The following is a 25,282-nucleotide window of genomic DNA, read 5'->3' as shown; positions in this document are numbered from 1 at the left end:
TGTGCTACAAGGTAACAGAGTAATCTTTTGGTCTTTTCCAATGTCCTCTTTCCTTTGCTTCTACAGTTACAAAAGCAAATGCCAGGTCTTTAGTTTCCACGTGGCTTGGCTCAGCTCTGTTCAAAACTACCTGAGATGCTTACCACTGAGCACACGGCTAGCAACTTGCAGTCTCTTGTAGGAGCCCATTCAGGATCTAGAGTTCAGCAAGAATGGTAGAAATAGATTCCACCACAAGATCGCATTGGTTTCTGCAGGTAAGCATCTACCACGGGAAGCCCAGCAGGCTTGCCCAGGTGTAAACAAGATCACCAGCCTCCCTGGCCATAAGCTGGTTTGCTGACATGGAAGTGCCTTGCAACGAAGGGCTGCAATCCTCTTTTGCCATAAGGGCTCCTTCTTTTCCATGTTCTGGCATGGGAGGATTCATTTCTGGGTCATTTTCTGGTTCTGGGACTCCAGGTGAGCTTCTGCACGTCTCCAGGAGCTAACTGTCCCTGCTCTGACACCGAAGCTGTGCACGAGGGTGCTCTTCTGGGAACCTGACAGCAATCACGGGATGCCCTGCTGAAAGCTGCCAGGCAGTCAGCGAGGCTCCGTCCAGCTGCTGGCTGCTCGGCCTCGCACAGCTCGGCACCGCCACGGGAAACCCAGCCAAAACCCTCGAGGGTCCTGCCCTGCTCGGCAGACCACCCACCCACAGGCAGGCCGGAGGGTCTCCACAGCGACAGAGCATCCTGCAGGCCCCTGCCGTCCCCTCCAACCTGGGGATGCGGCTGCTCAAGAAAAGTCTGCGGTGTGCAGGGGACGGCCAGGCTGAGCGCTTCCCCACCGGCAGCAGGACCAGCTCCTGCTGCAGCCCCGCAGGCAGAGCACAATGCTCTGTCCCCACGAGGGAATGGCCGCTGGGGCTCAGCAGCATCTTTTTAATTATTTTTTTCCAAGATCAGTTTTATGCTTGCTTTCTCCCTGCTGTGGCAGGTTATATGCTTGAACTCTGCTTTTAGATTTTGGATTTTGAGGGGGGGTGAGTTTTAGTTATATCCTCTTTGGATTACTGGTATCTGACATATAGCACAGCTATGGCATTGTTTGCCAGACATTATGCATATGGCAATTCTAGTGGCCACTCTCTGCCCCACTTATTTTCTCCCCAGAGCAATGGAGAAAAAACTCCACATTCCTAATTATTCACGGACTGTTACCAGTACTATGTTTTTTCACTTGCTTATCGAAACCTCACTCTCCCATATGACACTGAGTAAACATATTTTTACCTAAATGTGATCCTACAGAAATTTCTTTTAATTTGAAGTATCAGTGGTGGTTTTCTTGCATTCAAATTAGATGTCTTATATTATTAAAAGCTACAAGACTAAGAAGCATGAACTAGCTGTGATTTTGGAAAAACCAGAAACATGTAAGAACAGAGCAACTGAGACAAAACACAGTTTCTAAACATTGTGCACATCTTCCATAGTTAAACAAGTAGAAAGTGTCCTTAAAGGTCATCAACTGAAAAATAAAACCCCAACATCATTAAGTATATAATTTCCGAAGTTGTAAATTACTAAAGGAATTAAAATTACCATCCTTGTGTAATACAGTGCTAAGCTAACAAGTTAGATGTTTGCTTTGAAGTCATCCATAAACTCATGCTTGTTGATGTATTGTGAATGCACAGGCAAATTAGTCGTTTTGGTAAGCTGCAGTTCATGCTGACTCTCACTCTCTTGGTAAAACTGAAGCAAACCTATGATTTCATTCTTATTTTGTGTAGGAGAAAAAAGAATTAGTTGAAACTGCCAAAGCCATTTTAATGCTGAAAGAGATGACTAGATCTACACCAGTCACCCCAGTTGACAAGATCTGCCACAAAGCGCTCCTTGATGTTGCACTCATAATTATGTTATTTGGGTACCATTCCAGCATGGACCAGAATGGTCTGAGTGAAGCCTGCATTTAAAACCATATATTTGCTGAAACATTTTGGGTTTAGGGGATTAATTTATGACCCTACTCTTAAGGAATAATTTTATTTCCTCTACGCTAAAAAAAATTAAGATAAATTCACTGTAAGCAATATTCAAAGATTCATAATTGTTATGACCTCCATAAATTTTTAGTGTTTTCCATTATGCCTTTTGTACTCCAAATTTCTGCTGATGCCTCTCCAGTATTATTTTAGTAATTTCAGCATTTTTATGATGGTTGAACTTATTTCCATGCAAGTAATGAACTTGCTCAATGACATATGTTTTGATTATTAAGCTTCAGTGCTAAAGAATATGAATTTAGAAAAATTTAACCCAGTGGTGGTTCTGAATTTTAGTTTTTTATTTCTGCTTTTTAGAGGTTTTCTGAATTTTTACTTCAGGGAGAATCATTTCACCTTGGAAAGAGAAAATGTAACAACCTCACATTAAGTGCAGCATACTGTAAATAAAAAAACAGCATACCACAGTATCCTGGAGTTCCACAAACTGTCTTCATGGTCACCTGATCTTCCACAATCTTGGAAAGTCCAAAGTCAGCTGTTAAGATTGTTTAGGAATATAAGTGTTCTTATTTCCTTGTAAAATCACTTTGTTTTCACATTGTATATGTAATTAAATGAACACTTATGCATTAAATGAACAGTACTGTCCTTTCCAGAGGTGAGGATCAATTTAAAGAATGCAGCCAGACTGCAATCCAAACACAAAATTTGTCCATACAAATGAGTATTCCTGGCTCTTGCTTGACAGAAACGAAGCTTGTATTTTATCCTGAAGATTGCACAAAGCCAATACAATGGGATGCCTAAGGGCATACAAGCAGTGATGCAAAAATGCATTTTAGGTATATATTCAGCCTCCACTCTGTAAGTAATCCAATAAAATTAACAGAACAATTCTGGGTTAAAAAATTGTGCATCAGTGATTTCTTGGATAAGGGTCAGAGTACATAATCCCTGCAAGGAAAAATCCCAGCAGTATTTTGATAGAGGGCTTCTAGGGGCTTGGAGGTTGTGCCAGGAGAAGTACTGATCATCCTTTTTGCAGTGTTTCCACCCTGAATTACTACTCAGACAGCAAAAGCCTTCATGACGTTACACGTCGTACTTGCATGACTCATTTTTTAAAAGACATAAAACCTGAAGTCTTCACAACTATTTTAGCTTTTGCTGAGAATAAACTGAGCTTCTTCAAATTTCAGTCTAGGTGATGACAGTCTGGCCTTAAAAAATGCAAAATAGAAATATTTTTGGTTTGTTACAGTGAATATAAAAGGGAATATTTTGACTCAAGATCAGGATAAAAATAGTTCAAATATTATTCTAGAAATGCACAGTTAGGGTTCACTTGTCCTTAAATGGTTATAATTTCTGTATTATTATTTATCTAAACAGAAATATACTTTACTTTTATAAACACTGCCACTTACTGTAAATCAGATCTCAATGTAAACAAGGCAATAATCTTAACCAGAAGATGAATAATCACAGCATTTAGAAAAATGCTTCAGATGACCCTACACCACTCTGGATGTCAAACCAAGGTCACTGGGTGTTGCATTAAACTATCATGGTGCAGCTGTTTAGAGCCTTTCCAGGAAAGACAGGAACTAGGACAAAATGTAAATTAAGATACAATCATCCTGAGATGCAAGACTTCCCTAGAAATTTATATTAAATTGCTTGAGACTAGTTCATGGAAATCTGGCTCCTGGAATCCATGATGAACACTGTCCTGATGACTGTGGCAACGCTCACTCCTTACATGCTCCCACACTCCCACGCTCCCTGGTAAGGAGGCACAAGATGGTATCTCCAAACTGGTCACATACGGCTCAGGAGCATTGCACAGAGCTCCTCTTTGCTCAAGTAAAAACTGGGCATACCCAGCATTTTTGGAGGTCATGCCCTTTGCAAGCAGCTGCCATCCCCAACAGAACTGGCACAATACATCCCCGTTCAGGAAAGCCTGGTCTCCCCTTGTCCCTCCTCATCCCCCCATGGTGCTGACTGTGCTTCAGATAGCTTCCCTATGCTCTTTGAGAAGATCACTTCTTATCCCCCAAATCTGCTGTCAAAACAGAAGTCAGCTTTGCTCAGTTTGCTTTCTACCACTTATCTGCACATTTGTATTTTCATGCCAATGAATCTTTCCTCTTAAAATACTGGTTTAACAAAAAAAACCCAAATGGGCACAGGAGTGGTGCACACAACTGTATGCTGATCTCATGATCCTTCTTGTTCCTCCTGAGCACTTTATTCTCTGCCAAGTTCTGCACAATTTTGGCTATGAATTCTCTAAGCAAGCATCTACTTTTGTATTGGTTTTAAAAACACCATGCACAGCTGTGCTGCTGAAGAAGTAACATGCTGTTCATTTGAGTATAAGCATTAGCTTCAAATAAAGTGGTGGTGAGATGTATATACTGTAAACATCAGTTAGCACTTCTTACTCCTACAAAGGAATTAAGGAAGCATACATTTAATGCTGCTTACCGATTTTTAGTGGTGCATCTGGTGCTGGTGTTGCATAGAGTAGATTTTCTGGCTTCAAGTCACGATGCACAATCCCATTTGCGTGCAGGTACTAGAAAAAAGAGAAAGTCAAAACATTTAAATAAGAGTAAGATGCTACAGTCAAGCATGAGTTAACATCTTCCTAATAATCTATAGCAGCAGATTAATAATCTGCTATGTGTGTGACACAGAGCCACTTAACTAATTTTCAGCAGCTTTTTTTCTGCAAACCTGCTCAGCACAGGATCCTGGGATGCATATTGTAATCTGAAGAGGAAAATAAAATTTGGGAAGGCAAAGATAGCATCATGTCCATTTGAGAAGAAAAACATCTCAGAAAGTATTATTGGCTTTTTAAATAAAGCAGTAGTTTCTAGGAAGTAATCTGATAGATGTTGAGATACTGAAGTCTGGCTCAGAGGAAGATAGTTTCTGCACATTATAACATTCTGAGAGATAAGAAAATGGTGATACAATTATTAAACTATTAAACAGACACCTTTGTGTAGAAAGGATACAGTACGTGTCCTGGGCCAACTACAAAATCCTTGGGGTCCCTGGAGCAGACTTCTCAAGGGTTTTAAAATCACCCAGTTGCACAGTCTCAAAAATCCATCTGTCTTGCCAAAACACATGCAGTACATGTGAACTCACTCACCACTGAATTCCTTTAATGATGCTGTTCCTGCCTTGCACTAACAGAAAGAAGAATTTCTGGAATATATGGCTGCCTCTTACACTGCTATAAACAGACATAGGAAAAATATATAGTATACCGGTAGATAAAAAAAGATGAACTAGTGAAACTAGTTCTGTATTTCTTGTTGATAAAACATTCAGCAGAAACCTCTGAAGCCTTGGAAGAAAGATGCTTAAGGGTAGATTCACATTATCTTATTTAAAAGTCTCCTGGTCTACATTTTAGTAGCATCTATCGCAGCTGTGTTTTCACTATTACAAAAAACAGTGTGTGTGCACTGTTATACAGCAAATGACAAATGATTGAATATTCTTCTAGAAAGCACAGCTACAGTGTGCACTTGAGTTAGCGTCTGAGATGAATTCTTGACTGTGTATCTCATTGGAATTTTAGTTTGTATAAGTTGCCAGTGATTAAGTAACGGTAAGTAAGAATACATTACTCTTTCCTTGGGCATTGTTTTAGTGGCACTGAGTGCTTTTTAAGTGTGTGTTTCTTACAGTGCAATAAATGTTTTCTGCTGACTTTCTCTAAAACCCTAAATTTGCGGTATTTGTCATGACGTGGCTTGTGGAGATCAGCCAAAGACTTTCATCTACTTTACTTCACAGTGAAATCTAAATGCTTGTCCCAGCTGTGTTTTCTACAATGAGATAGCTAATCAGTTATCCAATGTAAAACGAGGCAACAATATAAGGAAACTGATGGACTGCACACTGCTACATCATTTAATGTGGTCACATCTGCATGGCTGCACACAATCATGTCCACCCTGGATAAAAATACATCTTTATCTGAAGACATTAACTGTAGCAAAGATGCTCCTACAGCATGGCACTGATGAGCTTGACATGCAGAGGTAATAACAGCACACAGGGACTGCACCAAAAGCAATCAAGTTGGAGTGGACAGAAAGAGATGTCTGAACTGATCTGTGTTCATGTGCTGCAAATCGGTTTAGCTGACTGTAAGAGTGAGAAAGATCAGACATTTCACAATCACTCGGTGGAAAGCAGACACTTCCGATTCATTCGTACAAAAAATCTTTGACCAGATTTGTGCAGAGAAATGTTCCAGCCAAGTCTGCAGTCTTTTAGCAGGTCCTTTTTTATACATGCCCATAATCTTAAAAATATTCTATGGTGTGAGGCTGAAAACATAGAAATTTTCTCCTCTTCCCAGAATTGCATTTTTGTGGGAGGGAATTTTGGGAATAACTTTGGGAGAAGCTGTTCAATTTTTCCTCCCTTTTAAGTTGGAAAGTGAGACTGGCTCGCAGGGCTCCTTCTCAGATATAGCTAACCAACAACATCTGCTAACCATGCTTGTGTCTCATGACTGACTGACTTTTTAACAGATTTGTATTGAACTTGCAGTGTGAACTCTTTTTTATTACAAACTCATAAGAACACATGTAGGAAAATTTCCCTCCTTTACCCAGCCCGCTATTTGCAGAAAACTTGCAGAATGCGCGTGCCCAACAAATGTGAGTTGCCTCAATAACCTAGCCCATGTCTTTCAAAGACTGCCACTGCAGTAGTCTGAGCTCTCTCTTGTGTCCCCTCCTCACAACACCTGCAGCTACTCCTATCCTCTCCCTTATGTCCCCAGCATCCTAGCCCAGAATTCCTGCCCACCCATAGTACCTCCTCTGACCTCTTCCTGCAGTCCACATAGAACCTGTCACAGTCACTACAATTCCTAATCTCAGTCCCTGCTGCCCTGTCCTCTCTCTCCCACTGTTTCTCTTGCTTGACTTCATATTTGTGCGCAAGATGATGCCTGTGGTGCTTGGACCAGCCATGCATGCTGCTGGGGCTGCCTCAAGCTGCCAGGTCATGGGTTTAACAGACCTACTGTTGGCGTCTCATATCTTCAAGACCTAGCCTCCTGTCAAGTTTTGTTGACGTTGGCCAAAGGGGTCAATAGTTTCCTTGTGAACTTAGAGACAAAAGAGCAAAACAGACACCCCTCTCCATCCCCTCACCCCCCACCCCCCAGTGTTTTCACTGATGCAGAAATCCCATTCTTCAGCCACACAGAAGTACCAGCTAGCCTTGTGGATCCCCAGTCCTCTGAGGGGAGAGACTGCTGGCTGGACTTCTGTAAAAGGTATTTGCTTCCAAACAGCCTTGTTACTAAAGGTCTCCAGCACACGCAGTGACCTCCTGTTATCCAACCTGAGCCACCTGTCATTCAATGACCATGTCTCCTGCTCCACAACCTGCTATGAATGGGACCTTCCAAGACTGTGTCCATTTTCAGCATTGCTCCCTTACTTGGTAAATACCCGGGGACTTGTTTGCAAATTTTCACCAGTCCCAACAGCTCTGTTCCCCATGTAGCATAATAGCTCCTGGTATTGAAGACTACCTGGTAATTACATTGTCTTGTATAAACGTGAACAGTATTCTGAGTTAAACTATCTTGATTTAGAAATGGATTTAGTTAAACTAGGATAATACACTTTGTATAACACTTATTTCAATTTACGTACACTCTATTTTGATTGTTCCTTACTTTATTTCTCACATATTGATTTTAATAAGTGTTATGTTCCTTTGCAGGCAGTGCCTCTGCAGCATAAGTTCAAAGAGTCTCCCAGTTTGGAGTACAGCTTTGGACATTGCATGCTCTCATTGTAAAGTAGCTAGCCTGTGCTGTACTATTTGTATGCTATGTCTCTTAATGACTAAATGATGTAATTAAATGAGAAGATATGGGGCCAGGTATCAAGCCAGAGCTGTGTACTGACTCACTTCACAATCTAGGCATTGCTAAATTACATTCCCCACTTAAAAGATACAGGTGAGACTTGAAAATCATTTGAATTCTCTGGATGGATGAAGAGTTTTTAGATGTACAGTGCTGTACAACAGTTTAAAATAGCATGCACATAAAATGTGATCATGAGATGATACTCTTATAGTAGCTAAAATGCCCCGTTTTCACTTTCTTCTGATTTTCAATAGACAATACCAGCCACTAAAAGAAAATAAAAGCATGGTCATTCTCTGATTGGAGCTTTGCTAATTTGTGTCAGTGAAATAAGTTGGATACAGAAAATTTATATTTACATCACAATCCTATATTTCCATGGCAACATTACATAGTTATATTTAGCTCTAGTTATGTCCTGTAACTTCTATGTACTAAACTGTAAGATTTACTTGTAGAATGACAGCACTTCATCTGGCCTGATGGGATGTAGGCAGAAGAGAGGCCTCCACAGGATCTCACAGCAAGGCCCATGGAAGAAGACCTTGTGGAAAAAGTCTTCACCGTGCAGAGCAGTTTCATCCAAGAGGCTGGCCAATGGCACGAGGAAGAGAAATTATGCTTTCTCACGTACATTCTTCTCTGATTTTACTTTTTTTTTGAACAGCAAAATATGCCTATGCCATTTAGCAAAAGAGAATGAACAAGAAAAAGTAAAACGGAAACACTAGAGATCCTGAGCAGTCTGTAATAAATCAGCAAATTTAAGTCCAAATAAATTTTCAATTGCTTTGGCCAATGAGATGTAAGTAGGCCAGGCGGGTGAATCCCCTGTGCTTCAGGCACACCCTGGGGTACTGCGGTATTAGTGTAGAGCATCTCAGATAATCTGGGAGGAAGGTATTCTAGCAAAAATGAGTATGATACTCTTATTACTCTTCGATAAACATTGAGGACAGACTCAGCATGACACTAGGTCTAATAATATACAGGCCCTTTTCTGAAAGACTTACTAGTTAAAATAAAGGCAGCCTTCATCTTGGCCTTTATTCCTGTGGTACACAACAGCAACTCATGACTGAACAATTGCTGTGACTCTAATTGTGACTGCAGCAGAAGGATTTTTTTTCTCTTTCTTTTTTTTTTTTAGCTTCTTTCTAAGTCCTGTGTGAGAGTTCCTTTTGCTCTTTGTTTTATCCTTTAATAATTCAGTTTCCTATCTAACTTGAAAGATTTTATGACAAAAGGACAAATGAAGACTGCTTAAAACTCTAGGCATTTTCCTTAATTTTATTTATGGTACCTATTACACAGAACTGTAGAAAAGTAGGGCTGAAATGACCCTGAATCATCTACTCCTCTCTATGCTCCTTGGGAGCATCAATTATATCTACAACAGTTGTTTGTCCAATTTATGCTTAAAGACCTCTGATACTAGAGACTCCACAATTTCCCCAAGCAATTTATTACAGGGCTGTGCTATCTTGACCGTTAGAAAGTACTTCCCTGTGACTTACCTGGATCTTCACAGGAGCAGTTGAAGCCCATGACTTTGTTTCTTATATACCGTAATGGCAGAAAGGAGATTATTCCCTTTTTTTGGAACAGCCTTTTGAGTACTTGTTACCAGGTACACAAACATTCTTCTCTCTAAGACTAAAGGACTTCAGTTTCCTCACTCTTTCTTACAGACCATCTTTTCTAGACCTGTGATCATTCTTGTTGCTGTCCTCCAGGCTGTATCGACTTGCATCAATGTGTTGAAAATGCAAAAATGTATTCCAGTTGTGGCCTGACAAATTTTACAGGATGTATTCATAAAACTATTTGCCTTTTTTGCAACATATCACACTCCTGTTTGCCTTTTGATCCAGTGTAACCTTCAGGTCATTTCTGTTTTGTTCCCACTCCCATGTTTTTACTGTTGACTATTCATGTGCAGTTTTGTCCTTGACAGTACAGAAAGGACACTGAATTTTACCAAAGTTGTTTTATTTCTAATCCTACTCTCCAACATGCTTGCAGTTTTTCCCAATTTTATGTTGTCCAAAATTTTCATAAGTGTATCCTCTATTCCATGATCTGACGTTGTCAACAAAAACACTAAAAAGCAGACCAAAGATTTTTCCTGAACCTCCACTCCTGATATTTAGATACACTGATAGACATTCTCTCACTACAGACAACCAGTCTCCATCCAGCTAAAAATCATGTAATCGTGACCATGTTTCCCTCATTTATTATAAGACTGTCAGGTGAGACAAGTACCAAAAGCTTTACTCATGTCAAGTATGTATGATACCTTCTGTTCCTCTCCTACTAACAATGCCTCTTACCCTACTTGAGAAAAAATCAGACTGATTTGGCATGACTTGATCTTGACAAAAACTTGTCTCACTGGTGACCTCCCTGCTTTCTTATCTCCCAGGTGCCTCATATTCCTTTGCTTCATTACTTACTGCAGATTTTTTTCTGGGGAGTGGAGTTATGGCAGTTGGTCTATAATTCCTCCCTTCTCCCTCTTGAAGTGAGTACTATATACATCTGCTTCTCTGCCCAGCCTCCATCAGAAGTGAGTGTTACCTGTTAAAACTGTTTCAGACTTAAAAAGCTTGATCTTTAAAGATTGTGCTATGAAGGTCACTGGGTGCAACCAATTAAAAAAGATCTAAATGATTGGAATACTTTCTTAGTCTTTTCTTACTCTAGGCTCACATTTTACTGCTCAGTCACTGCTGTTAAGTGTGCTAGGCATCTACTTATAGCTGAACTTTTACCAAAAACTAGTGGAAAAAAAAAAAAAAGGCAAACCCACTGTTGCCTTCTCCTAGACATCTTTCAATAGGTCTCCTTCACCTGGGTTTCTTCTTATAAGGATGATTGATTTTGCTACCCTTCTTATCTCATGCTAGATGAATTTCATTTTCTGCACCAGCCTTTCTGACTTTAGCCTTCGAACTCCTGCTATTCTTCCAACTCAGGCTTAAACAACCTGACCTGTTTTCTGCTTTCTGTATACTTCGTGCCTGTGTTTAACTCCAGGGTGTGCTGTTGCTGAGCACCAACCTTCATTCAAGTGGACTGATGAGAAACTGGCTGACCCCTGACCACACTGCTATGCTCCCAGGGTCCTGCACTCTCTCTGGCAGGCACAGGGCCACTGCTGGCAGTGCTGCAAGTTCCCTTCTGTCAGCAAGTAAGGGAAAAGTCCTAAAATATCTTTGTTTCCACTTGTGAGAGTGATTGTGAGCTGCACAGTCTTTGGGTTTCATGATGTCTCCTCATTAACCAGGAGATTTTGATGTCAACTGGATCCCAACTCTGAACATGATCTCCAGTGTTGCAATGAACAGAGGCTGTACAGCAGGGACAGCTCTAGCAGCAGTGAGTGTCCTCATGATTATTACTGTTGTGCATATGCCATAACTCCTTTGTGAACCTGGCCTGTCCACTAGCCCTTGGTCTGGCTTACAGACCCTCTTGCTGTGTATGAACCCAGCTCACTTGTAAAGCTTCATTAGACAACCAAAGTGATGGTGAAGGGAGCTCCACCTGCGCCTCTTGTTCAGAGCCAGCTCACACTTGCCCCTCTGGGCAGTGCTGCTTTGTAAGGTTGAACACACTAACCTCTCAGGTTAGTGCTGAACAGCCACTGCTGTGGAATGCTCTGGATCAAGGACCTACTGCTCCTTTTTCTCCTCTTTAACATGATGGTTTCCTGTGCACATTGGTTTAGCTGTGGGCAGAAACCTGTGGTCTGATGTGGCTGGGACACTGGTTTCATTATATGAATTTCTGTCCAGGACGCCTATAATATGACTGCCACATTCATGAATACCAGATTCGCTCATGTTTTCAGAAGGAAAATTTCTACCAGTTTTATTACTCTGCAGAATATATTTAGGACTTGCATGTTGAATTTATTACAAAATCAAGCCTGTAAGGTCCTGAAGGGAGAACGAAAGCCGATTCAGTACTGGACAGCTTCAGATATAAATGCAGTCACTACATCCTTCAGAAACTGAAAAGAGCATGGTTTTTTTTCTCCCTTTTCAAGAAAGTCTAGACTTGTAAATAAGCTCTTTTTGTAGCCGTTACAAAAGTGTGTCAATGCATAATGAAAGCTACTGCACAGTAATTTAGTTTGATTACAGCTCAATACTGTTTGATGGAGATGTAATTAATTGATAAAGTTTCTGATGCAGTTAAGAGAAAGTTTAAATAAACTTTTAATAATGTAACAGGATAAAGAAAAAATATACATTCCTATTTTCTGTTCCTAGGAAGGTGAGTGAGCTCACCTTATATATGTAGAAAGTCAAAGCCAGCCTCCATATAATTTGTGTTTAAAATAATCATTCAGCACAGATCTTACAGAGTACAGAGAGACAAATATGTATCATTCAAAATGTACACTTAGTCACTCCACATTGGTGTAGACTTCTGAAAACAAGACACGTGGCTTTCATCGTTATTGAGCACACATGCCCTGTTATAATCTTCTGCATGTATCAGCCAATTTATAGTTCACACATCCAATAATTGCACAAAAATTACAGACTGATACGAGGATATGATCTGTGACTTGGGGCTACTGTAGTCTTAGCCTAGGGCAAATGATGCAGTTCCTCTGCACCTCAGGTTCCACATCTTTGAAACTGTTGTGACATGTAAGCTGTGTTTTAGATATCTGAGTGACAAGTGCAAAACAGGAATAGGAATACATAATAATCTGTTGTTGAGACTGTGCTGTCCCCACTGAAGTCCATGTAAAATTCCACTACTTCAGCTGATTCAGGCTTTATTTAAAAGCACAGTAATACGGCTACTATGAGCAGCCTGTTTCTGTGCTTCCATTTATCTCTCAGGCAGCGCGTAACTTGGAATGCAGAACAGGACCTGAAATCCTGTATGCTTCAGCTTTGGGAGTTGTGTAGTTTAATAACTGCTGATTATGGAAAAGTGCAAATATTTGAGTTGGTTGCTTACAGTTTAAACAATTTATTTAGGGCTATAATAATTTTTTTTTTTTTTACAAAACAGAAAACAATAATTGCAATTATTTTGGAAATGCAGAGATTGTTTTGGGAAGTGTTGCAGAAGCGTGCTGGTTTGGGCTGGGGCAGAGTTGATTTTCTTCATAGTAGCTAGTAGGGGCTATGTTTTGGATTTGTGCTGAGAACAGTGTTGATAACACAGAGATGTTTTCATTACTGCTGAGCAGTGCTCACACAGAGTCCAGGCCTTTTCTGCTTCTCAGCCCACCCCACCAGCGAGCAGGCTGGGGGTGCACAAGAAGTTGGGAGGGGACACAGCTGGGACAGCTGACCCCAACTGACCACAGGGATATCCTGTACCATATGACATCATGCTCAGCAGATAAAGCTGGGGGAAGAAGAAGGAAGGGGGGGACCTTCAGAGTGATGGTGTTTGTCTTCCCAAGTAACTGTTACGTGTGATGGAGCCCTGCTTTCCTGGAGATGGCTGAACACCTGCCTGCCGGTGGGAAGTGGGGAATGAATTCCTTGTTTTGCCTTGCTTGCGTGCGCGGCTTTTGCTTTACCTATTAAACTGTCTTTATCTCAGCCCACGAGTTTTCTCACTTTTACTCTTCTGATTCTCTTCCCCATCCCACTGGAGAGGAGTGAGTAAGCAGCTGCGTGGTGCTCAGCTGCTGGCTGGGGTTAAACCACAACAATGATGACACTACACCAGGTGTGATCACAGCAAATCATGTACTGTCATTTCTGTACAATTTGACACATGTAGGAGAGGATAACGCACACACCTGCCCACACAAATCCCAAACAAGTGCGCTTTGTGCAGAGAGCTAACTGTTTGCAGTGGCATGAAATTCTCCTCTTTAACTGTAAGTAGGCCACAGCATCAGAGTAGGTAGAAGAGCTTTGCTATGGCGGCTTCTTAAATCCATCCAGAAGAGCCACCCACTTGCAGACTGTCTGAATTCAGTGAAGAATTAACATACATTAACAATGTTCCTCATACAGCCACTCTGCTTAAACTTTCATTTTCTGCATGTCTGGGGTGAGGAAGACAAAGATTTTGTTTCTCTTCCTGCAACTGCCCAGAACCCTTGTGCAGGGGAACCTTCCCATTGCAGTCTCCACACCTACCAGGCACATGCCATATGCCTGCCCCCTGTCCCACTGCATAGCGAAAAGGTGAAGGATGTATGTTCTTTTGGGAAAACTCAGTCATTTCAGATGGAATGCAAAAGAACCATGATATTAGATGCAGGGTAATGTCATAAAATTGCAGTGGGCAGAATTTACTTAACATGTGTGATTTGATCTGTCAGAGCTGCTGAGGTGCAGTACACTATTTTTTTCTCCTCCACAAGGAGGTGTTGCAAAAAAACCCCCAAGAGAGCTAAAAAACCCCCACAAGCAGCCCCCTCCCTAAAACAAAACCCAAAAACTAGCAGTCCTGCCCATGGTATTGGCACCCCTTTCCTCTGTAGTTTTGCAATACTCATAGAACCTCTCGCACATTACATCACTACTACTTTGTTCTACTCCCTGTCTTCAGGATTTTTTATTTTATTGACCATAGTTACGTTATAAACAAATAGAAGAAAAACCCATAATAACCAAGAGTTTTTAATTAACTTCAAAATATAAAAAATACTTAAAAGGTATTAGAGATGAAATTATTTCAAGACCAAGCTAAAAAAAACCCTCAAAAGCTTCATAAACCCACTATATGTGCCTTTGTAAATTAATGCCACTATAGCAAATTCAAAAGGAAGCAGGGAGGACTTTTGCAAAATCAGGCTTCTTCCTTTAAGCCAAAGGCATAAATCTGCAGCAGATATCTGCCATCCCTGTATAGAATAAAAACTTCAGCAACATCACTGTAATTCTAGCAAATCTAAAATAGAAGTAGATTCTGTATTCCAGGTGGGTTACTGAAAAGCAAGTAATGTTTTTGTAAGCCAGTAACGTCTTTGGGTTTGTCATTAGGAAATTAAAAAGATACAAATGAAAACACAATCTAGAATAGATCTGAAGCTGCTGTCAATGATACCTGGTGCTAGCTCACGTCCCAGTAATATCCAGCATCATAGAGCTATTTAGCTGATGGAAAGCTATTCCTGGCAGTGTTAAGTTTCACTAACCACAGAGATTTGCTAACCATAGCTCTAGTATACCTGTAACAGGGCCATAATAGGCAGAGGTGCACATCTGTTCATTCTACACCAACATATTTTAGGTTTCTTGCAATAATTTAGCTTTTTCTATTCTAATCAAAGCACTACATTTCATGGCTTTTGATTAATTTCTCTCCCTTTTTAAGAGGGATATTTCTTAAAATAATGTAACTCTTAGATGGGTAGGTTAGAGTCTATACTACTTGCTTTTGAAGAGTAAAGTGATTTTGTTCTGCATGTACTGTACAGTTACACTAGTAAATTAACCCATGCCAAGGAGTGCTCCTGGGTGCTGAAACTCAATTGTTTACACTGTTTACATTTTTAGAACAGTCCTGGGTAAATTAGCACTTATCGAAACAACTCCCTGTTAGTCAAGCCCAACATTATTCCCACCAGGCAATTTGAAACTGGCCCTTTTGTTTCGAAGGCTGGCACAATTTAATGGTATGGGCCATTGGCTGTTGCAAGCCAGTTGGCATTGCTGACAGAGAGTGACTTCAGCTAATTTACTAGCATCCACAGAGATCTCATAATGAAAGTAGTGGGATGCTAGTAAGACCAGACTGCTGGAATTTTGCATCAAGGACGCACGTGACCACAGCAGGGCACAGAAAGCCTCATGTGCATGTTTTGGGTAGGGTCAGACAGTTGTTTCAAAGGTGAGATCTCAGGGTAAACAATGAAGGAGGGTGACACTTCTCTTGCCCATCCATGAAACTCTCTTCCCAAACTATGTATAATTTTTAACACATCATTGTATCTAATGAACACTTATATTTCTGCATTTGAATTTCTATTTATGCGTAAATAACACACAGATATTGTTTTGGGTTAATTATACTGCTTTCCTTGAACTGTGAAGCTTGGCCTACATGTAATAGCATCACTTGCTAAGCCTAATATTCATCTTACATTTAAGAAAGGACTGCCTAGACCATATATTTTAAAAAAACAAACAACTCTTTTTACTTTTGTTACAGAATTTTTACAAAACATAGTTCTAAACAGCACAGCCCTCAAGGTCTACATGCACAGAAGTGTTTCCATTTATTCATCTGCTAGAGGTGAGCCCTCACCCCGTGCAATACAAAGGCCCACCTCAGTGTTCCAGGTGCCATTACATTAAACCACAGCGGTGGTGCAGCAAACTTGGACTGATCCCAGCCTCACAGTATCGTGACACATGCACTCTCCTGTTCTGAAGCGAGAAAGGAAAACTATATATCGTTTCTGGCAGCAACACCATACCTTAGGAATCCCCTCACTCGAGGTACACCTTGCAGTCTAGATCTGCCAACTATCCCAGCCTTTCATGCTTTTGCAACACAAGATTTACACCCAAAACCAGAAAAGAAGTCTACTGTAGCTCTACCATGGTCACTCAGTGCCCTCTTCATCTGAAACCCTTCCCCCCAACTGCATGGACAGTTATTTAGGATCCCCAAAACAGCTAGAATTTGTAAGAACCATTTTCATTCTAGGTTTCCAAGCCTGAATTTGTCTCCAGGTGATGACATTAAGAACAAACATTTTTGCTGTACAGGACAAGGTATCAGCAATGCTTGCGAAGAAATCATATATTTAAAAAACCTGAAACATTAAAAATGAGCTATGCCTGTAAGAACATAAGTGGAAGGAGTTAAAAAAGTCTCATCTACTAGAAGGAGGAGGAGGTCAGGATGATTAGGCTGTGGATATCTCTTTTATGTAGGTGACTGCTTCCTTTGAAAAGCTATCTCACATTGCATACTAATATAATTATGAGTTTTCTGGAAAGGAATATTACATGGTTTGTGCAGGCTCTTGAATGCAAAAGAACAATTCACATTCTGCTGGGAAACATGATGACCTTATCAAGGCACCCGACACTTGTTTTTTGAACGACTGGAATTCTGAAATACCACATGCCACCTGGAGAAATGCCGAACTGTAAACCTGAATTTCCTATCAGCTCCTCTGTTTTCAGAAAGATCAGCAACAGATCAAAATGGGATGTTTAATTTCTGCCTAATACGGAAATCTCCCTGTGGATTTGGTGCTCTAGTCCAGAACTTTAAGCAACACTGCCAATTTTTAAAACTCACTAAGTTATTGGTGTCTAATGTACAGAAGGCTACAAATATTCTCCTTTACGGATCTGCTAATACTGGAAGACACAGTAAGAGATTTCATTTAGAATTCTATTTTTGTCAGTGAAAAATTTTCAGAATCCTGTTTCCACACATATTTTTCCTAGTTTCTGCATGGATCTATCTTAATTTAATTTCAAATTTTGCTATTATAATGGAGATCTCCAAAAGAACCCACAAAAATTAAATTTCTGTTTCTCAGTTATTGTGCTATACTCTTCCCAGGGTTCAGAAAAACCTTGTAAAAATATTTGCGTGGAACAAAACTGTTGTGCTAGGTAAATTACTCTAGCAAAACTCACAGCTATGGAACTGAGAAGAAACCCTTAGTATTTAGACTTTACTTTGTGGACAGATTGTATTCCCAATGTATATAATCCAACCTTTTCCAAACTGCACCCCATCAGGGTTATTTCTGTAGGAGAGTGACAATAATCTGTGACAAACTTGTATAACTTGAGCGCTTTCCACAGTGAGCACTGATAAATCATGGCTACAAACATGCTGCCACCTCCGTTGTCTGCCTCGGGTTCTGTAGTCAGAAAAGCTGCTGATGGCACAGGACCCTGGGATGCAAAACCAGCTCCGGTGTATGTCTTACGGGCCACTGGTAAACAGTAATTTTCAATTAGGACTTACAGCTAGAAAAAACATCAGCCACACATGACAAACTGCAATGAATCCTATGAAATCAGTGGAATTGTTTCTGTTATCTTCAAAGAAATGAAAGTGTGCATGCTAGTTTTGGTTTCTGTACTGCACTACCATCATAATTCAAATATCTCTATAGCCTTGATCAGCCTACAGTCAATGCTGCAACTCTCAAAGGGAGTTGAGGCCTTCTGTTTTAAAACTGTGGAATTAAATGCAATGACCATCACTCAGTTGCATGTTATCACTGCACTCTGAGGGATAGAGATAGGGTGGCAATATATTTTTCTTTTTCTATTTTAATTTAGGATTGTGCTTTTTATATTGTGTACAAGAGACTTAAAGATTAGGGACAGGGTTAAATTTATTCCCATACTAGAAAATAGCCATAGGATAATTAGGACTGTCCGATCCACAGTTTGATCTTCATTGATTAGTCTGGCAATCAGTATGAGATACATAATGTATTTACTGTTACAGAGTAACTTCCAAATTGAGGTGATGATGGTATTGAAGTCTTGTTTATAAAAATTCTTTTACTCAAAATCTCAGTAAATAAAATTAAAGCATGTAATGAGAATCAAGAATGTCAACTGGGATGAAACACTTTTTATCTCACATCTCTGAATCTAAAATTAAATCAGTGTTAACAGGAACAAGCTATTTTGGCCTCATTCAAGTAAAGAGCTAAATTCCTATTGATCAGGGTGAGAAAACAATCTGACTGAAGAACTACAAAGAGTCTGATTGAAAATCATGTCTCCTCTTAAACACCCTAGCTTTCACCACCTCACTCTTTATAATGCCATCATTTATGGGTGTTTCTAATCATAGAGGCTTCTGGCTTGCTATGACCTGAATTATGAATGTGAAATATGATGAAGAAACATACAATTAAAAATTCAAAGCCTTTCACTGTTTTGTATGGTATAAACAAGTAAAAGGAGCCCAATCCCCCTTTAGCCTTTGCAGGTTATGGTTGAACTAGATTTGCTAGACTAAAAGGTGCTAATGGAAGATAAATCAACATTAATTTTAACATATTTCAGAACATGGGGTGCCACTCCTACCTCAGATGAACTCTTAGCATCAAACCACAACCGCACTGGGAACAACAGCAGATGTGAAAGTAAACACTGATGCTGAAGGAGAAAGCAACGCTCTGCCTGTGGACTATTTACAGACCAAAAAAATCCTCATCTTCAGAGGTTTTGATCACCTAAACTTCATGCAACAATCACAGACATTAATATGTCTGGATTTCAGTAAGGTATCTGATATTACTTCAGATCAATTACTGGTTTAGCTGATAGTTGCACTGAAGGAAATGGAGATTAGTAGGAGAAATGCAAAATAGGCAGGAAATTCAATCCAAGGGCAAAGCAGGTAAAGTACTTCCAGGATGTAAAGTACTTAGTGTGGGGAAACCTCTCCTGGAGAACCAGGGATCAATGGGGGAGTAGAGAGGCTGCTGTGTGGTGAGATGGTACCAAATGTGCCTTGTTCAGCAATGCAAAGTAAAGGTTTGAAGGAGGATTTGACCACTGTCTATAACTACATCATGGTAAACATCAGGCAGGGTGGAAGGAAGGGGTTTAATTTGAGGGATTCTTGGCACAAAAAAACCAACCAGAAACTAGCTATGAATATCTTTATGCTAAAAATGAGAAAAAGGCTCCTCACTGCAAAAGCAGCCAAGTATTCAGGGCAACCTTCCAAGAAGTGTGGGGAGGTCAAACCATGAATGGCTTCTAAGGTGATGCTCAGAACAGTTATAAAGAAGACTACATGATATGGCTCCTGTAAGGGCAGTGACTGCAGCAGAGAGCTAGGGAGATACGTGTTTGGCTTTGTGACCCTGCAGAGAGAAACTCCTTCATCTTCCTTCAGGGGAGTTTGTATGAATTGTCAAACCCAGCCAGATCATCTCTCTCAAAGCACTCACCACGGAAAACCACCCAACTTTCCCATTCAGTCTCAGGGGATCAGTGCTGGGCAGGCACCTCTGCTCCCTGCCAGCGCCACAGTGATGCAGACAGCCAGGTGCCCAGACCCCTTCTTGGGAGGCTCAGGAGGCAGTGACCTGCTTGAGCCCAGCTGCCTATCCTCCTTCTCTTCCTCCTCCTCGCCCTGGTGCCTCTGCTCCCCTGCCCACAACAGCCTGGCCGCCTGCCTGCTCTGTACCCCATTGCTCTGACTGCCCTGGGCGTTACCTGGGCACCTAGTGGTGGCTGCAAAGCAACAACAAGATGGGGAAGGGATGGGGGCACCAGGGAGTGAGAAACAGTACATAAGGATGGGAGCAGAGTATTGCACTCTGGATGTTGAGAAGTTGCTGCAGCTCTGTTACCTGAAGAGGGAAATTTGCCTTTAAGGTAGCGGTTAGGCTGTGGTAGTTTTTCTCTGAAAATCATTATTTTCCATTTTTCCAACTTAAAGGCTTCTTCTAGAGTGTGTTAGGTATTCTTCTTTCGTCCCCTTTTTTACTGTAGCTTTTTGAATGTTTTTTAGCTGCAGTTTCTAGTGGCTTCTGTGGGTAGTGCTGCTTAGCAGAAATAGGATTTGATGCATGGGGAATCTCACCCCATGCATCAAATCCTATTTCTCAGGTAAAAGCAGGCTGCAAGCACTCGTGCAGTGGGGCTGGAAAAGGACACTCAGGCTGGAAGCAGGAAGGCCAAAAGAGAAACGATGAGCTAGGAGGACTTTCTTCCACCGATGAACTGGAAATGACAACTGCATCCTTGTTTAAGTATCTATCTCAGTTCAGTGCTTGCCAGGGTGAGCATCCTACTGAGAGACAGCTTCTGCTCAGCCAAGGCAGCAGTACACAAAATGCTGCAAACAAGTAAGCGGAAATGACTTTCCTGCCTGCTCAGTGCTGCACTGGAAGCATTTCAGATGAGGATTGTCTTTTGTCAGGCAAGAACAGCTCGGGCTGCAAGGCTGTTAACAACATGTCAAAGAGGAATGATTTAAGGAGCTGCTAGTTCCTGTTCAAGGGGGAATGTGGAGCAGAGAGATCTTGAAGCTCTAAGGAGCTTTTATCTAAGGATAAAAAGGAAGGTTACTGCTGAAAATGACATCTTTCAATCTGTGAGGCTCAGAGAAAACTGGCAAACATATGTTTCACTCAGTCTTTTGGCCAACACCGAAGATAGTACTGCAGACTATGAGGCTGAGCTTCTACATAGTGTCATCTATGACAAGGTCTCCAAATCTCTTATGTTTATATTTTTAATTTTGGATAATTAACATTCTTCAATTTAGCCCTCTGCTAAGAGATTGCCTATAATTCATCTTTGCTTGTATTGCTGCTTTTTTTTTCTTTTTTTTTTTTTAAACTGGTTTCCAGGTACCTTTTTTCCTTCTCTCTCCCGTTCTTCATCCCACAGGGCTAAATAGTCAAGCCATTTGTATTTTCTTGCTCATTTGGCAGCCTGCCCCTCTTCTCTACTATCACACTGACTTTGTTTTAGCCTGTCCACCTCCTTCTGCTCAGGTCTCTCACACCCCTTTGCACCGCTTCTGTTACCGAGATACTCTCACCAAGATCTGTATTAAGCACCAGCTCCCATCCACTTTTATGCATCTTTCAGCATCCTGACAGCACATCCTGTAATAGACACAGCTCTGCCATTTTCCTCACACAGCAAAGATAAACAGTTTCATGTGGCTGCTAGAGATGAACAGCATTCCGTATTGGCAGGCCCACTGAGGTCTGTATCAACTTCTCTCAAGGGTAGTAACCATTTCTGTTACTGGACATCTATATAATGTTGCCGAGCACACAGATGGGGAGACATCAGATGGAAATGCAAGTGGAGGAGAGAGACTTAGGTGTATTTATACACCACAGGGTGTACTACTACTACATCCTAGATGTACAATTTGAACACCTAGTGTGATGCCATTTTTGCAACAGAAAAATGCAGTCCTTGGATACAGGAGGGGAGGTATTCCCACGGAGAGAGGTGCTGCTGCACAAGGCTCTTGTTAGACCAGATGCCAGAACAGACTGATGGCTGCACTACCATATGCTGTAACACCTATCGCTTATATATTGAGTCTTTTCTGGACTGAAGAACAAGCAAGGATTTTTGGAGAACATGAAAATTCTCATTTTGGCAAGGAAAAAAAATAAGTGGGATGCAATATTTTAAATTTATAAGGGGATACATGTAAAGATAAGGTTTATCTGAGTGATCAGGAGAATTTGTTCCATTTTGAATTATTTTACCTTGAACATTGGTGCCTGCAATGTTATGGATTGGAGTTCTCCCAGAATAGTTGTAATCAGGTTCAGATCTCCCAGTAAGAAATCTATTAATCCTGAAGTCCGTGTCCTTATGAGCAGAGATTAAACATACAGGCTTATTTAGCTTAAAAAAAGTTGCAGGCTTGGAAGGGAAACAACTGCTGTTTCTCAGGACAGCAGATAAACATGTAGAATGGAGGAGATGGAAGGAGGAATGAAAACCCACAGCTGTTCCGTAACACTGGGATGAGAACAGGTTTCCAACAGGAATTCTGGAGCAAAAATCTGACTGGTTTTATGATCGTGGCTCAGCACTCTGTGAGAAGATACATCTATGATGGCAACACTACAAAAGAAAACTGCCTAAATTAGAACTATGGAGAAGATGGAAAGGAAAGGTTGAATTTCAGATTTGAGCATCCTTCCCAGGCTCCAAAAGGGAGCACCCCTGCAAAGTCAGGGATCCTTTTTTCCAGGCTGTGGAGTCAACAAGGCCAAACTTAATGGCTGTGTTTGCTCCACTGACTTCAGCACAGCATTAAGGATACAGATGGATGGGGGATCGAATCATGGTAAAATCTGTTCTTTTATGTAATGTATGCCTATGTTTCAGCATAGGCATGTATTTTTTTCCCCTGCTAAATCAGTGAACAGGAAGTTTGGGGCTTCAGCTAGTAGTTACATGCAGTCAGCATTCAGCTTCTGTAAGCTTGCAGTGATGAGAGTAACTGTGTTTAGACAAATATGATTAAACAAAGACAGAACAGTTTCAGATAAACCAATGCTGTTTCCAAACAAGGAAACAGACAATATCAGGCACACCATCAAATGTAAGATTTAGAAGGAATAGCTCAAAAATATAACACCAATGAAAACGCAAACATTTTCCACCATTAAAATGACATTTACTGCAGTTACATCTTTGACAAACTTAATTATTTTAACTGCCACCATGTTTAAGCTATCTTATCCCAGGTTTTGGAAGATTTTCTCACAGAATTGCAACAGTATGCATATAAACTGTGGGCAAAAGCTGATTATTTTCCACACAAAAAAATACTACAGAGCCTACTGAGAGCAGCCAATGTTAAGTTACAGACTATCGAGTTACGTGGATGACTGTATGCATGTAAATATATACCAGCACACAGTACACAAACTGAGTTAAAAACAGATGCGTTTTTCTTAGAAGAAAGCGCATGCATTTAACCTGTTATACATTAGTGCAAAATTAAGAATGTACATCACACTGACATTGCTTCTATGTGGAACTGTGCATCTGTACCTAGTGCTGCACACCAGCCTCTACTACTGTGGAGGGACAACATCCTCCACCAGTATTTTAAGACCCTGTTTGGTAAGCTGTGACCATCCTGGAAGGGGACACTAGCTGGCTGCCTATCACATGGCTAGTCTATGTACAGTTATAAAAGCAAAGCGAGAGGTCATGCAGTGACAGATACTGTGGCTGCCAGGAAAGTATTGCGTTTTAGCTGATCTCTGCTGGCATGCCTCTTTTAAAAATTCTGAAAAAGAGATGTACAAAGATTTCAGCTGAGGCTTTATTTGCTTTCAGTGGCTGGTGAGAGGGCATGCAGGTTTGCAGTTCCCTATTCAAAGCATCTTCTTTCCTTTTGCAGAATCCTTTATGAAATCAAGGGGGATTGATTCTGGAGGTACAATTGCCCACTGTGAACTAACTATGCCACAATGAGTTAATAAAATCCCCAGGGAAAAGTGTAGTTTTAGGAAAACATTTGCCAAAACCAAAGTATTCTAAAATTCAGGACAGGACCTGAAATCTGTAGTCTGAAGGGCTTCAGTCTTTGAGACAACTCTACTTGCTTCAGCCAAAGCTTATCAGTATATGATGCTTGAGGCTATACATATTACATCTTAAAGACTGAATGTACTTCTCTGTAGTGCACATTAGAATATGTGAATCTGCAACGTTTCAGTCCTTTCCTCAAGACAAGCTACTTCTTTTCAGGAGAAATGCCAGAAGCAAAATACTAAAAAGCAAATACTAAAAGGAGGCTTTAATTTGAGCAGCCAAGAAGCTCTACTTTTCTGTAAACGGCTGCAGGCCTCTTGTATTTATTTTTTCCAGCCATATCTGAAGGCATCAGTTTCTTTGCTTTAAGAACACCGTTTTCTTAAGGCAAATCCTGGGTAAAAAACTGCTGTTGCAATGGTGGTTGAAGGCAGAAATACATAAGAAGAATTCAAACTAACAGTCACTCTTACTGTGCTGCTCTCTATTGCACAGCCTTTTAAAATATTCCCTCCTCTGACCTTCACTACATGGAGAGGAGACAGAAGCTCCCACAGCCTGTAGTCGACAAATGCCTTTAATTCTACCAGTCCAGGCCAAAACAAGAGTTAGAGCCACTAACAGGCAGGGAATTATCAGCCTTGCAGAGGTTTTTTTTTTCTTTTATTTTAAATCTGGGAAGACGAAAGTTTGAATATTACTTTTCTTCTTTTTTTATCAACCAACAGGGCATAACTGAGACTCCAAGCAACCCTCACTGTCCCAAGCAAGGCAGCATGCATGACTGCTGCTCCTAATACTTGGACCCTCTTTCTGGAGCGGGCAAATCCACCTCAGACAGATGCAGAAGCAGGCAGCAGGACACTGTGGAGCAGCTCCTTGGTGATGCCTCATTTTTGCGACAAAGTGCCTGGCGTGCACACCCTTCTTGTGGAGGGGTGTACTTTCCAGCCTCACAAAGGGTTTCAGTAAACCAGCATAGCCTTAGCTTTTTTACCCTGGGTTTATTCCAGTTTGTCCAGGTCATATCTCACAGAACACATATTTTCCAACACAGTCTTTTCCTCTTTATGTTGAAATAGGGTAAAGAAGCTTAATAAAATGCCATATATAACAACATTTTAAATAAACTTATTCCTAATATTGTATTTCAGTATGGTGCATTTGTTTAACATGCAGAATGCTTTGGTCTGAGCAGACTTATTTGAAGTACAAAATGGAGCTATATTGCTAAATCACATTAAACAATTTTCTAAGTTAATTAAAATGTAAGTTCTGTACACTCAAAGTCAGCGTTGATGCCTAAGGAACAGAACAAGCCCACTAGCATTATCAACAAAATACGCAGCTAAATTCATTTACCTA

The 25,282-nt window shown here is 40.7% G+C and overlaps 1 protein-coding gene across 1 annotated transcript in view; it reads right to left on the bottom strand.

The window, feature by feature from the left end:
• Positions 1-25,282, bottom strand: part of CAMK4 (calcium/calmodulin dependent protein kinase IV) — a 183,024-nt gene that overhangs the window by 14,438 nt on the left and 143,304 nt on the right. The window contains exons 6-7 of the mRNA XM_069777186.1: positions 4,493-4,583; positions 2,460-2,534 (exon numbers count right to left, since the gene is read on the bottom strand). Of these exons, the coding sequence (XP_069633287.1) occupies positions 2,460-2,534; positions 4,493-4,583 (166 nt within the window). The remainder of the gene's footprint in view (positions 1-2,459; positions 2,535-4,492; positions 4,584-25,282) is intronic.

The sequence above is a fragment of the Haliaeetus albicilla genome, chromosome Z, assembly GCF_947461875.1.
Source record: "Haliaeetus albicilla chromosome Z, bHalAlb1.1, whole genome shotgun sequence".
NCBI lineage: Eukaryota > Metazoa > Chordata > Aves > Accipitriformes > Accipitridae > Haliaeetus > Haliaeetus albicilla.
Note: the sequence above shows the minus strand (reverse complement) of the source record. Positions and strands in the feature narration are given on the sequence as shown.